General features: G+C 45.3%; 1 protein-coding gene across 1 annotated transcript in view; it reads right to left on the reverse strand.

Annotated features, from left to right (window-relative positions):
- The window catches only part of LRRC1 (leucine rich repeat containing 1), a 127,113-nt gene that overhangs the window by 11,864 nt on the left and 100,371 nt on the right, over positions 1–14,878 (reverse strand). The window contains exons 8-10 of the mRNA XM_079713489.1: positions 12,975–13,119; positions 10,354–10,472; positions 8,577–8,660 (exon numbers count right to left, since the gene is read on the reverse strand). Coding sequence (XP_079569615.1) covers positions 8,577–8,660; positions 10,354–10,472; positions 12,975–13,119 — 348 coding nt within the window. The remainder of the gene's footprint in view (positions 1–8,576; positions 8,661–10,353; positions 10,473–12,974; positions 13,120–14,878) is intronic.

Consider the following 14,878-nt stretch of genomic DNA (forward strand, 5'->3'; position numbering starts at 1 on the left):
CTATGACCTACTGCTGAAAGCACACGTCGACATCTGCGTCCACACCAAATTTGATTCCCTTTTTATTTTAAGTAACCGATTCAAAGGTAACTGAGCTTAGTAAGAGTCTAGTCTTCGCAAAAGAATTCAAGGACTCTCTTGAATAAGCTGTCTGTGGTTTCTACAGTCAGGAAAGCTGAACGAAGGGGTTGCAAAACCAGCTGGGTCCCAGACACAACATCCCGCAGGCCTGCGTCCATGCGACACTCTCCACACATGCGCTGTTCTGACTCAGGGAGGCTGGGGAAAAGGGCTGATGAAGGGACCTATTGATTCTAATACATGGAAAAATACCCCAGAGCCTCCGCCAGAGGAGGAGCAAGACAGCCGGCTCTTCATCCATATCTGAATATACCTTCTGCCCTTTTCAATGTACGTCTGTATCTTAAAAAGCAGAATGCACATTTATGAAACTGCTACAAATTACCTTTGTGCACAATCTTTTTATGTCTTCCCTTAGGAGTTAATATAAGGATTTTGAAATAATATATTTAACCACAGCATGTAACCATTATGAATGTAAAAGAAAACTAAACACACAAGAAAACACAGCCTAACATTCCTCTCTGGTCACCTGGAAACACCCAGAGACGTACTGTTCCCCTCGTTTCTCAGTATTCACATTTCCCATCCCATAAAAACTGGTTTGCTCACTGTCCCCTAAAAGACATCTTGTATTTTTCGTCGCACTGTTTCTTATAGATACACCCTTCTTCTTTCTGTCTTTTTTAAATCTTACCATCACCCCAATTAGCTAAACATCCTCTACCCTGAAAAGCCTTCCCAGAACCCCTGGTCCAAGTCAATCCGTTTCCTTCCTAATTATGGTCCATACAAACCCTCTGACAGATCGTTTGATGGGGCTGTTTAATTTGCACGCTTACATGTCATCAGGGTGCTTGGCATCCTCTCTGCCCAAAGGTGAAGCCCAGCTACCTACCAACATTCCTCATGAAGGTATGTCTACACACTTGTATTTGTTTACTTACTACTGAAAGGCTGTTACTTAAAGTTGTCATCTGCTTCTATGTGTAACAATGGAGACCACAAAACTCTTTTCCCTGGTAAGAGTTACTAGGACGGCCTCTCACATTTTGTAACTAACATGTCCTAAAAGAGGCACATCTTCTGTGGGGCCTGGCATTCTTCCCTCCCTTGAGGAAGGGGATCAGTTTAACCCAGGTGCCCAGGGACCTCCCAGAAGGAAAGGAATCAAAACCCTGGACACCCTGGATCGTGTGAGGACCGACACGATTATATTCGCTCTGATGAATTTAGGTGACCCCAACAAAGATCGACCCATGCGGAGGTCCCCGTGGGCCCCGGCCCCGCTCCATGTGGACGGGGATCCGCACCGGGTCTGAGAGCCAGGAGGGGCGCCTTCTGGGTCAGCACGTGGCTGAGGCCGGTCACGCCTCATGCCGGCCTGGCTCTGAGGAGACAGGGCTTATCTGGACTCCTGGGAGGTAAAGTATCGGTTATTTACACACAGAGCCGAGACTGCATCGTGATTTGGGGCTTCGCTTTGTCAGGAAGCCGCCCGCTGCCCCCGCCACCGGTGGGGTCTTTGTTTGGGAGGCCTACTGTTGCATATGCCATGTGAACATTTTCAATTTGTACCGTGTGCCTATACCATCTACTCCTAAAAATTAATTAATGAAAGTGCGTCAGAGAGGTCTCTGAAAGTTGTCCGTGCAATAAAAGTTCCGGACAAGTTCACACCGCTTATGTACTTTGGGGGAAAGAACGGGAACTCCCGGTGGAGGGTGTGCACTGCCTACGTGTTTACAGCCTGTGATGTATTTTTCTCTCTTTCCTTCCCAGCTCTACTCTCACACCCTTTGAGAGGTCAAGGGGAGGAAGGCAGTGTATCCAAGAGCCTCAGGCGCTCTGGGCGGACAAGGCAGGTGAGTGGCCTCTGAGCGCCACTGGCCATGTTTTCAGGGAACGATCAGGACAGAGAGCCCGTCTGGGCTGAATGTGTGAGGGCTGCCTCACGGGGCAAAAAGCAAAGGACACGCTCACACCAAGCCAGCTGGGAGGGCATGGCGCAAAGCTCTGGCTTTTGGAAAAGATGATCGAGCAGTCAAAACCATGATTCAAAAGACAGAGTTCTTCACAGACGTCAGAGGGGGGATGAGGGGTGACGGAGAGGGGGCGCTCTGGGATCTCACAGACCAGGGGTGGAACTTAGGCTCCGTCCTAGGTCCTGTGGATTTGGATATGTTACTTTAGCAAAAGTAACAATAAGCATTAAATTGAACGAAACCACCTATCACAGCCCCTATCCTAGGACCTGGCCTATATTGCTGCTGCCAAATAAACGTAGCTGTTGTTTTTCCAAGAAGTGAAAGTCCCAGGTCCCAGTGACAGGCTATCCACACCTGAGCCCCTGCCGTGTTGCTGGAACTGTGCTGAAGCTGCCCACCTCTGCCCTGGACGCCCCAGAACCTCCTAAAACACTGTCCCCCTGACAGTGCATCACAGTGACATTTTGTGTTCACAGGAGTGAAGAACTGGCCTGAGTTCAGTATAGCATTCTGCATCATTCGCACGTATTTCTGCTTTCTCTTTTGGGTTCAGGAGGCAGAGTTTACAGGCTCCCTACGGGTCAACAGGATAAAATGTCTCCATCACTTAGAAATTCTGGGAAGCAGAGTCACTGTTTAAATAACTTATTACCAGTTACGTAGGAAGCTGATATTTTCAAACCCCCTTTAACCACAAAATAGCATACAAGGATAGCAGCACCAGAGAAAAGAATACGAGGGCTTGGACTTGGATTCTCTGAGAATTACAGAACGTAGCTAAGGATCCTTGATGAGCTGTTCTGTGTTCTCCTAATTCAAGACAGTACTGTCCTTAACTCTTTGGCACTGATCTGATCCATCTCAAGGATATGGGACGTGCAGATCACTGAGCAAACCTTCAGTAAGGTCAACCTTCCCTGAATATTAACTGCCTGCAGGTGACAGCTTAAAGGAGATTATCAGACAGATTGCATGACTCAAAGAGAAAGCCTGTATTGGTCACCTTTGCCTATAGCCTGCCTTGTGAATACCTGCCCCGAGTGGAAAGGAACTTTCATTTTCCTTCGGCATCTTCCTTTCAATATTATTTGTAGCAAAACTGAACCCACATTTCACTGGCAAGAGGGAAAATGTACAATAAGCAAAATCTGATCAAAATCCTATTTGAACAGAAATAACATGAGGTATAATTTTAGAAACCAAAGACTATTTTTCGCCTTTCCCATGATCATCTGTGGCATATTATTCAAATGTTCCCTGCTCCAGAAATATTTTGGAAACCATGTGGTTTTGGGACTCCCTGAATTGTTGGGCCACTGACATCAAAATATCCACTAACAGCGACAGCATTCTTCTAATTATAAGAAAGTAACTTAGTTGACTGGAAAATAAAAACCACATACACACACGCACGAAAGCACAATGAGAAAATAACTCAAACCAAATCCTGCCACGAAGGGATAATCGGTCTTAACATTTTTAGGTTCAAATGCCATGCATTTATGATTATAAATATGCACTCCAACAGAATTAGGACCAGCCCTATGATCTTTAGCACCTTTGTTTGCATACAGAATCAAGAATGTCTTCCCATGTCATTTTGCTTCTAACAGAATTTTTACTGACCACATAGTTATTTCCTTCTACGTAATGTATCACAGATTACTTAGCAGATCACCACTGTAGACACTGCTAATTAGTTCTACCATTTCTTTGCTGTGTGATCCTGGGCAAGTTACTTAACCTCTCTGAGTCTTAGTTCAGAAATCAGTATCTGTTGGATGCTGATGATGATTTACCTATACCTCATTGAATTGTTGTGAAAATCAGACAAGAATTAGCCTGAAGGCACTTGGCACAGGGCCTGGCACATGTCAGCTGCCTCCGGACATGTTTGGCATGGTGCCTGGGACACGTTAGATGCTCCTGCATACACTGGGAGAAATAATCTCGTGCATGATTCTCAGTGTACATTCATAATTGTTCTCCTAGGATAAATTCCTATAAGTGGAATTACAGAATCAAAGGGTATGCAGGGCTTCCCTGGTGGCGCAGTGGTTGAGAGTTCGCCTGCCGATGCAGGGGACGCGGGTTCGTGCCCCGGTCCGGGAAGATCCCACATGCTGTGGAGCGGCTGGGCCCGTGAGCCATGGCCGCTGAGCCTGCGCGTCTGGAGCCTGTGCTCTGCAACGGGAGAGGCCACAATGGTGAGAGGCCCGCGTACAGCAAAAAAAAAAAAAAAGGGTATGCATATTTTTCAAAATTTTAATACTACTACCAAATTCCCTTCCAGAGAAGCCATAATAATTTATATTTCCATGATAACAGGCACTTTCCTGTACTCTCATCAATATTTGGTATATTATTATATTTTTTAAATCTTGAAAATTTGATAGGTGAAAATGCTTCAATTAACATTTTTTGAATAATGATTTCACATTAAAAGCCATTTCTATTTTTTTCTCCTGTGAATCACTTCCTGGTTTTTGTGGGGGGTTCTATGCTTTTCTTTCTGTCCACTTTTCTAGAGTGGGTACATGTCTTTTCTCAATGATGTGAAAAAATTTCTAACAGAGTAAGGAAAGACAGCCTTCACATGTGATGCCATAAACGTCACCCTTCCCCCAGCCTGTCTTTATTTTCTTGAAGGTCAGAAATCTCATTTTCACGTAGACAAGTCCATCAACTGTTTCTTTTATGAGTTATTTCCTCTTTCAAGTTTAGGAATGCCTTCTCTATCCTGAAACCGAACGGTCAGCTTTTTTCTTTTTTTTTTTAATTCTAGCATTTTTAGGTTTTGTCATATCTTTTTTATTTACCAGTAATTCACTTTAGAACATCATGGGAACTTACTCTAGAAGAATTTTAAATTGTACTAATAAGAAGGCAGAAAGCTATCCACAAAATGAATACTCTATCACCATGGACATTTCTGAATAGTACAATAATATCTGTGGGTGATTCGTGTATACAGATTGCCTGATAAAGGAAAGCTTTGATGAATGATCTGCAAATCCTCCCTTGTCTCATCTGACTGGGCAGGTATGATGTAGGTAGAGTCACTTCCATTTTGACTTAATGGAGACAAGAGACTAAGTCCTAAACTTGGATATATACTCTATTTCTTCCAGACAGAAACTCTCTGTGGTCTAGGTTATTTAACGATAAGATGTGGCTGGAAATACTATAAAGTTTGTGTCTATCTTCATACCCATGATCACACATACACCGATGTCTTGTCTATCCACGAATCAGAGTCTCTTCCCTTTAATTCTTCCCTCCACCAAAAACAAGGTTTTTTAGGAACTTCCTTATCACAGAAACATATGTACTTGAGCAACGGGATGAGAAATAAAAGACGCAAGTAAGTGGTTTGAAAAATCAGAAGCATGCCACATGTAGCAAATAAAGCGAATCTAGCCTGTCCCTCAGAGACAGAATCGTGCCAACAAAGTAGAATTTGATGAAGGCAGATGAGCCCCTAAGGTATGCCTTTCAGAATTTCTGAATAACTTAAGATGTAATTCACAGAAAAGCATTCTTTTGAGAGAGAGTAATCAGAACAAATCTGACAAACACATAGCAAAACCAGGTTCCAGGCCATGCAGTCATTTAAAGAAACAAAAATAAAAACTGAGTTTCGAGGAAAATGTCCAATGTTTTACAATGAAGAGCACACAAAGCTGTCAGCCAATCTGAATCTTCATGCATTTGAGAAGCAGAATGGAAGTCAGAGATGCAACTGTGGTCTGAACAATACTTACAAGATTGCAAGTTTACCTGACTTTTCTAAATTTCCAAGCGGCTAACAATTAAGAAAACAAGAGACATTCATTGATTTGCAAACGTTTACTACACATAACACCACACAACACAAACAGAATCTATTATCGTGACCCGCACAGTGCAAACATTTTCCCCTCAACCATTTGGGAAAAAAATGCAAATAAACGCTGCTATAGACGAAGGAACTGTGCTGTAAAACTGACAATATGTGATACTATCAAATGGGGGGAAAAAAAGACAAAAAAGAGGAAGAACTACACAGCACACCAGACCAATGGCCATTAATACAACTATGGATTTGGGGCATATAAATGGAATTGGTCAGCATTTCAGTTTAGATGTGTCATGCGTGAGACTTAATTGTTCAAGAGGAAGTAATCACGTTTGGAAAGAAAAGAATCCAATCAGGAGAGTGCAGGATTTGATGGGATGGTATCAAGCTTGGAGGCAGAGTGTATGCACACACGTGGCCTTCCCCCTGCACACACATTCACACTCACACCAGACCAACAAACAAGACCCCGTTCAAGGTGAGGGGCCCATCGATGATTTGGCAGCTCAGCCCGAGGGTCAGAGGCCAGCACTGCCCATTTCTGCAGGGTCACCAAGCTGGGACCCACAGCAGAATTGGGACACGTCCTAGCCTGGGAGCTCAGAGTATGTGAGTCAGAGTGAAATGGGCTAGAAAAGAGCCAGTCCCTGGGGTCCTAAACAGCTCTGCTTTCTCGGGCAGCTGAAGGAAAAGGCACAAACTTCATTCCTTGATGAAACTCCAAATGCCAGGAAAGCAATCATATCAATAATTTCATTCTCTCAGAGTGAAAACAGGGCTGATGCTAATATGATGGGGACAGTTTACAAGTAGAAACTCCTCGCATTCTTGTCTAAAATGTGTTCCTTTGAAAGAGCAGATCCAAAGAGAGGGATGGGGACATGGCAGGTGGGTGGTGACCTTGCTGGGAATTAACATCATACTCAGAAGCCCTCTCTTTGGCCTTTACTGAAACTATTCCTCAAATGTATTAATTTTCTAAAGTGTCCAAACTAAAGATGATTTGACCTTCCTTTACCCAATCAAGGTCCTGCCTTACGTCAAGGTCACAGCGATGAAAAGGTAGGTTCAATCTGCTTTTATGGGCTTGGCCATCTGGGGACACGTCTGGAACCCATTCTCCCGACTCCCAGCTCTGTGAGCCCCGGTGGGGAAAGCTTCTCACCAGCCTCAGTTTCCTCATCTGTAAAGTGAGGAAATCCTCACGGCCTCAAAAAGCTGCTGTGACGATTCAATGAACATACACAACAGCACCTAGTGTAGTGCAGGGCATTGAGAAAGGAAGTCATGAATCTTTTCTACTTCTCTCTGCATATGTTTATGTGTCCGATCTACACCCATCCACACGTGTTCTCCAACAAGAGTACAATTAAATGCTCAGAACACCAGCTCTGTGTTTCGGTTTATTGCTTTGGGACTGGAACCAAAACATTTTGATGAGCAGACTCTCTTGTGTCCCAGTTTAGCTGAGATGGAGATTTAGGTGTTTCTGCTGGAAACAGAACGTAGTCATATTTATAACAAACATCCTTATGCTTCCACTCAGGAAGGCTGGCTGTTCTCACCCAGGGACAAGCCTGGGCTGCCGAGAGTAGAACGCCCAGATGGGGAAGGGAAAGAAGAGACCAAGCCAAGTCGGACACCCAGAGAAGCGGCCCTGGGAGTATAAGAACCCCTTGAGCTCTGGCTGGTTGGAGGGCAGCTTTGAAACTATTCCAAAACAGATGTTAGAAAGGGTCAAACAGAGAAATAAGGAGGAAACCGCACCTGGCCAGTGGCCATCACATCAGAGGACACAGCACCTTTTCATATGAGGCCTTGGCCAGGGGGAGGGGCTCACCAACAGCTCACTTGATGGGCCGGAGCCGGGGGGAGAGTGGAGAAACGGCATCTTAAACTTTATTTTAGGCTCTATTGCTAATAAAAAATCAAGCTCAGTATGACTCATTTCCAATCAGGTTCTCCTGGTTCCAAATAGAAAGCGAGCCTTCCTTTTAAACAATGGCCCAGACGCCTCCCTGTGTGATCTGTCTCAGGTTTCCTCCCCATTCTCAGTACTGGCACCTCCTTTGCCAGAACTGAAATGCCACTAAGCTGCACAGCTATGCCTGCAAACGATGGTGACTGTCTCTTTTCTCCTGCTTGGAGCACTGACCAAAAAATCCTAAGAGCCCGGCCCGACCTTCCCGGGCGTCCTCCTCTACTTGGAGGTCTCACTCCCTCTCTCCCAGAGGCAAGCCTCTGCCCAGGAAGACACTCCATCAAGATCCGTTTTTATGACTCCAACGGTTATGGGACAGTTTAACTCCTCATTAAACCCAGTCAAACCCAAAGTTATCCCCTTCCTCTGCACAACTCCCAGATCACCCCTTCCTGTCCGTGGTGTCACTGTTCTCCTAGGTCAACCCCAAAATGTCATTCTCTCTGTCCCCCTACAAATTCACCTTTCCCAACTCTGCTCACAGCCATCTGGACCCACATACTCTCCTTAATGGTACTGATGGTCATTCTTTGATACAATTCCTCCACCCATCCCTGAATCCACAGACGAGAGTTTACACCTTTAAAAAGCATCACATAAGTCTTTTAAAGTAGTTGACATCTTTGACCCCTTATGTGTTATTATTTCTTTATAATTATTATTATATTATTTTCTTAAAAGCACGTACCTCTTTTGGTAAAGACACTAATTTATTTCTGTCTGCATTCAAGTTGCTCAACTTCTTAAGTTTTCCAATGCTCTTAGGTAAAGTCTGTTAAAGTAACATTTTTGTTATTAACTTAATGCATACTTTTCACACGGCTCAGAGTAAAACATCTTTTCAAGAACTGAGAGAATCTAATCTCAGCCAGTAAGAGAAGTGACGGTTCTTCCTGAATATCAGGTGTCTGTAACACTCACTTGGGGGATGTGGCATCTAATATTTTGTATTTTTGTAGAAATGAGAGTATGTTTCAATGAAATGACGTCAAAGGCACAGGCCTGGGAACAGAGAAACACCAAGTAAAAGAGGTAATGAAGGCTCTTCAAGTCAACGAAGTGAAATCTGCAACCTCGAGATTCATCCCTTCCCCGCCTGCACCTCTGAGAACCCCAAGAGATGGTGGCTTAGATGCCTGTGGAGGCCAGAGAGCTCAGCAGGCAGTGAGAACCCAAGCGGGGGGGCCATGAGGCTGGGGGAAGTAGGGGGGCCACCCGGGCTGGTGTGGGAGCCCACGGCGGGGGGGTCTTCAACCCTGATGGAATCAGGGATGAATATTATTTTTCTGTTATGACTACCATCTGTAATTCCATTTTTCTTTTTTTTTTTTTTTTGACATGGACCATTTTCAAAGTCTTTATTGAATTTGTTACAATATTGCTTCTGTTCTATGTTTCGGTCTTTTGGCCATGAGGCATGTGGGATCCCAGCTCCCCGACCAGGGATGGAACCCACACCCCCTGCATTGGGAGGCGAAGTCTTAACCACTGGACTGCCAGGGAAGTCCCTACCATCTGTAATTCTAAACCCAGAAACAAGGAAGGAGAGTCTAGTCCCTCCCACCCAACCTGCCCGAGGAGGCCGCTGTCCTGTCTGAGGGGAGGTGCTCCCGGCACACCCCACACTACCAACTCTACATCCTTCACTCCCTCTTGCTGTCTTCTTCTGATCTTTTCACCTAAAGAGCATTACTTACTCTGTTTATAAAGAGAGGAGAAAAGGGAAGAAAAAAGGAAAAAGGAAAGTAGAGTAAAAACTAAAGTGACAAAATATAGAGAAAAGAGAATGGCAGGAAAATAAACTAAAGAAAACAGCGGCTACAAGACAACGACAAGAGGAGAAAGGGGAACAGATGTGAAGGACGATGGACAGAGAGGAAGCAGCAGGAGGCGAGAAGCAGCTGAGGTTTGCCGTCGCCCTGGGAACCCGCCCCAGCAGGTGCTGCCCCGGGAGGATGCGGAGGCCTCTCTCTGGTCCAAGCCCGGGGAACCTGCACTGCCTCACCCAGCTTCTCAGATGGGGCGAGATCAAGGTCAAAGCCGTGCTCTGGCTCCTCCAAAAGAGCATCCCCCCACCCCCAGTGCTCCCAAGGCTTCCCAGGCCAACCACCATTCCCTCCCCCTCTGGCCCGTCCTCGGACTCCCCGATGGAGGCATCAGCACTTCCACCGACTGGGCCGGCCCCCCACCCTGCCCCTGCCTCCCTGGGCCCCCTAGTGTCCAGCTCAGTCCCTGTACCCTAAGCATCACAATGGGGACACACTCTCTGATGGGGGACCTGGACATGTCAAAACGGATCACCTTTATGTCACATACTTGCTTCTCAGGTCCCTTTGTTAGTTACAACGTAAGGCAATTTCCATCTGGTCTACCCAAATTACAAATAAGTAGAATCGAACCTAAGGAGCCTTTGTGATACAGAACCCACATCATAAGTCTCCCGCCGACCCTGGAACCACACTCACCAGGAGCCGGTTTTCCGTAAGAACCAATTCCGTGAGGCTTTCACAGTCCCCAACCGCCTCGGGCAACTGGGCGAGTCTGTTCTGATCCACCTTCAAGATCGACAGTTTCTTTAGTTTTCCTGTAAAAGCGTTATTCAAACTCATTAGCTATCACTGTTTTCCTGGTCACCGCTTGGTATTTCCTATCAGCTGTCCTTGCTCATTTGATTTCCTCACCCAGCTTTTCAGATTATGAAACTGTATCATTCTCATTTCGACCACGAACAGTTGAGAGTTAAAATCATTTGTTCAGAATGTCAGAAACAGTCAGCAATTAGCAGCAAATCCTTTGGAAAGTCACTACCTAAAAATAAGTCAAAGCCCAAAGATTTCAGAAAAAAACAAACAGCTGGCTCTTGATAGATCTTTAAGAACAAGAAATGTCTCATGTACAGAGGAGAGACTTTAATGTTACTCTAACAATCATCCTCACTAAAAACAAAAGACAGTGCAGTGCAGTTTATTCTATCACCTGTGGATGACAATGACTCAGTGAAGACCCCTACAATGAAGTATTTCTGTCAATGCAGAGTCAGATGGTAATCTTTGGGCTTCCCTGGTGGCGCAGTGATTAAGAATCCGCCTGCCAATGCAGGGGACACGGGTGTGAGCCCTGGTCCAGGAAGATCCCACATGCCGCGCAGCAACTAAGCCCGTGAGCCACAACTACTGAGCCTGTGCTCTACAGCCCGCGAGCCACAACTACTGAGCCCGCGCTCTACAGTCCGCGAGCCACAACTACTGAGCCCATGCACCACAACTACTGAAGCCCACACACCTAGAGCCTGTGCTCCACAGCAAGAGAAGTCACCGCAATAAGAAGCCCGTGCACCGCAACAAAGAGAAATCCCCACTCGCCGCAACTAGAGAAAGCCCGCACACAGCAACGCAGCCAACGTAGCCAAAAATAAATAAATTTTTGAAAAAAAGATGGTAATCTTTGAAAAGCCACATTAAGACTGATCTATTTCACTCTGGGCGGGGAAAACGGACTCAGGGGCAATGCCCTCAGGCCACGGGAAAGGAACTGGGGTTTACTGCAGCCTCCTCAGCCCCCGCGGGGTGGAGGAGATCCTGCATCACCAGATTCTCACTTTCAACTACTACTTCGTCAGGGGCTGAGCCTACGGAGCAGAGGTCCTTGTTATCCACAGAGAGTGGCCGGCGTGATGACACTGTCCCCAGGAAAATCGGAGAACAGCCTCTATCATAAAAGAGACATAAAGCTGGAGACATGCAGATGCTGAAGGGATGAACTCGCTTTGCATGCGGTCCCAGGGCAAGGCAGAGGAACTCACCGATTGCTAGGCTCCTTGTTTAGCACAATCAGTACCAACTAACACTGTCCCCAGAGAGTCCCCCCCAGTCCTCAGGCCAGGAGACCCATATCCTCTGTGGGGCATGGAACCGTACAGCTGACAGAGCTCACTCCAAGAATCTCCTCAACAACATCTCTGACAAGTGGTCTGACAGCCTTTCCTCGAATATTTCTAGTGATGGGAGGCTCATTTCTTCACTAAGCAGCCCAAACTGATTCATAACAGATGTATTTTAAGCTCTTTCTTAAATCAAATTGAGATTCGCAACCCTTTCCTTTCACCCACTTGAACTAGAAGATGGAATAAATCTCCTTCTACCTGACAGTCTTTCAAAGGCTTGACATCAACCGTCTCATGACTCCTATTTCTCCCTTTTCCCAATGACAAAACATCCCCAGTCCCTACAACTGCTTTCTGATGCCATATATGATTCTCAGCAAATGTTTCTACCTGGAGTCAAAGTCCCCATCAATTTCCCAACCAGCCTCAACCAAAAGGCAGAGCCTGTATTTCCGCCAGGTCGCTATTATCATCTGGACCAAATACCAGAAAGGAAGGGGTCCTCTGTCACACAGCTTCTCCAACTACTGAAAACCTTCTCCAAACTCCCTTTGATGTTCTGAATACAAGTGAAGGTCAGAGACAGCTATCCTATGACAACCACACAGTTAAATATAGTTTCTTACAATTTCTAGGCAGCTTGGCTACGGTGGAGCTGACAGCGTATGTCTGTTTATATCTTCTCTGTTTGCATTTATTTTCTCACCCTGGGCTGTGTTCCTTTATGGTAAAGGAAACATCTGGATTGTTTTTTAAAGGAAATGGCAAAGAATGGTTCAAGGAAAAGATGATTCTCGATAGACCAGAAAAGGTTCCATACAACAGCCACTCTCCCTGTAACAGCCCTTACTTGGGTCACACCATAAGGTCAAAGGTCGTTTCCCATAAACTATTTACGATGCTCAATTAGAAATGTCTTAGTGGTTGTTCATATGTCCGAAACACATTCTGTGATTTGGGCTCATCCCTACCGAAATCATGGAAACAAGATGCGGAGGAAGTAGACAGGGGCCAACACTTAAAAGTAACAACACGTATAACTGCTACCAGACCAGGGCGACAGAAACGCTTGCATATGGAGAAACTTTAATTGTATTCAATATTCCTTGCTTTCCTTCTTTAAAAACAAATGACTGAAGGAATCACATCCCCAGCACCTGAGAAGAGCCAGCACCTTGGTAGTTAGTTATTTTCAATACTCACCAATGCCATCCGGGAGTGTTTCTAACAAGTTCTGGGAAATGACTAAATCCGTTAACGAAGTCAGGCCACTGATTTCTTCGGGAAGTCTTTCCAACCTGTTTTCAGAGACATCTAAGCAGAGCAGGTTCTTCAGATTTCCTATTTCCTACATCAACAACACAGGAAAAGAAAGTCATGCCTGAACCTGCCACGGTACGGAGGAATTTGTTACAGCGATTTTTCAAAATCGAATCCCAGAGTGGTCCTAAGGATGTTTCCTTAGCGCCGGTGTGAGTGTGAAGGCAGGGGTAAGCTTCCAAACTCCCTTCCAATGAAAACCGAAAGCGGTGTGAATCACACACACGGAGCTGGGAGGGACGCCAAGCCCTCTGACCTTAATAAGATCAGGAGGTTGGCACCAAGAGAAGATGAGTCGTTTTAAGGTCCCACAAATTAGGGGAGGAAAAAAAAAAAGGAGGCTAGAATCCAGCTCTCCAAGTTTGGAATCAATCACTCAGAAGGCAGCGCGCACTTGAGAGCGAGCCTGAGATGTCCTGGAAGGAAACCATCCACTTTCTTTCTCCCATGACAGCGCTTGTTACAACATCGGTGCGTCTGCTCCCCAGCCAAACTGGAGCACACAGACCCGCCGACACTGTTAACACCCGAGACAAGAAAGGCAGACTGCTTTGAAGCAGAAGAGCCAACCCAGGAGTGAGGGAGGTGCCTCTATGAGTCTCACATTCCATTAAAGAGAGATCGTACCCTTCTGCTCTCCAAGGGCACAGTTTCTCTCTGATAACCGCCTCCACTGTTCCATGCCATTGCCAGTCTGTTACGTTCCCACTCGCAGTACCCTCCCACCCGGACTGGTCTGGGCATCCTCTGCCCACGTCTGTTTACAAACCATGCCTCCATCTTTCCCTCCAGTAAACATCGCTCCAGTCATGGAATCAGACCCCTCCTCTAACTCCAGTGGCTCCCTGATGGCTACAGAAGCACAAACTCCTCAATCGGCACTGAATTGGGCCTGATTGATTCTTCCAAGTTTATCTCCCACCTAATATACATCCTGTGAGCCCCACCCCTGCATTTCCTGCCTGTAGGAAATCAGACTACATTTCTACTAATTTCATGCCAGGCCCCTGAGGTTCTTCCACTTTTTCATTCATTCCTTTTAACAATGGCTTTGTCTCCTTTTCTTTCTGTCATCTGTGAAGACAGGAAAATAATTCTGATTATCTGGGACTGTCTGATGTGTTTAGTCCTGGCTTAATAGAAGGTTATACAAGCGGGCAAATGAGATGCTGAAATAACCATTAATAACATGACCAGTGGCGTGTTAATTTCTTTGTGTTTGGGACATGGCATTTTGCACATAATTGTTTATGTACATCTGTCCACACATATACTCTCCCCCTGCATGTCTAATAGCTGATATTTTCAAGTTTATTGAAGTATAGTTGATTTACAATGTTGTGTTAATTTCTGCTGTACAGCAAAGTGACGCAGTTATACATATATATATATACATATATATTCTTTTTCATATTCTTTTCCATTCTGGTTTATCACAGGGTATTGATACCGTTCCCTGTGCTATACAGTAGGACCTTGTTTATCCATCCTATATAGCTGATATTTTATTACTTTCTTAATAACTTCCTGGCGTCTTCCCCCCATCCTTTGACTCTTAAGTAACTAGAATCCTCTCAATCAAGATTTCTCATAATTTCCTAGAGAAATCTAAGTGTTAATCAAACCCTTGCCCACATCAGTTACTGTTCTGTCCTATCCTTTTCCCAAATGCAGCCAAGACCTCAGAAATACACTCAAATTAGTTCCTTAGTTGCATTAGTCGTGGGTGATGTCAATGGTAATTCCAGCACTATAACTACAACAATTAGAATGTTACTTAAGTGCTT

Source organism: Hyperoodon ampullatus, assembly GCF_949752795.1.
Source record: "Hyperoodon ampullatus genome assembly, chromosome: 10".
Lineage (NCBI taxonomy): Eukaryota > Metazoa > Chordata > Mammalia > Artiodactyla > Ziphiidae > Hyperoodon > Hyperoodon ampullatus.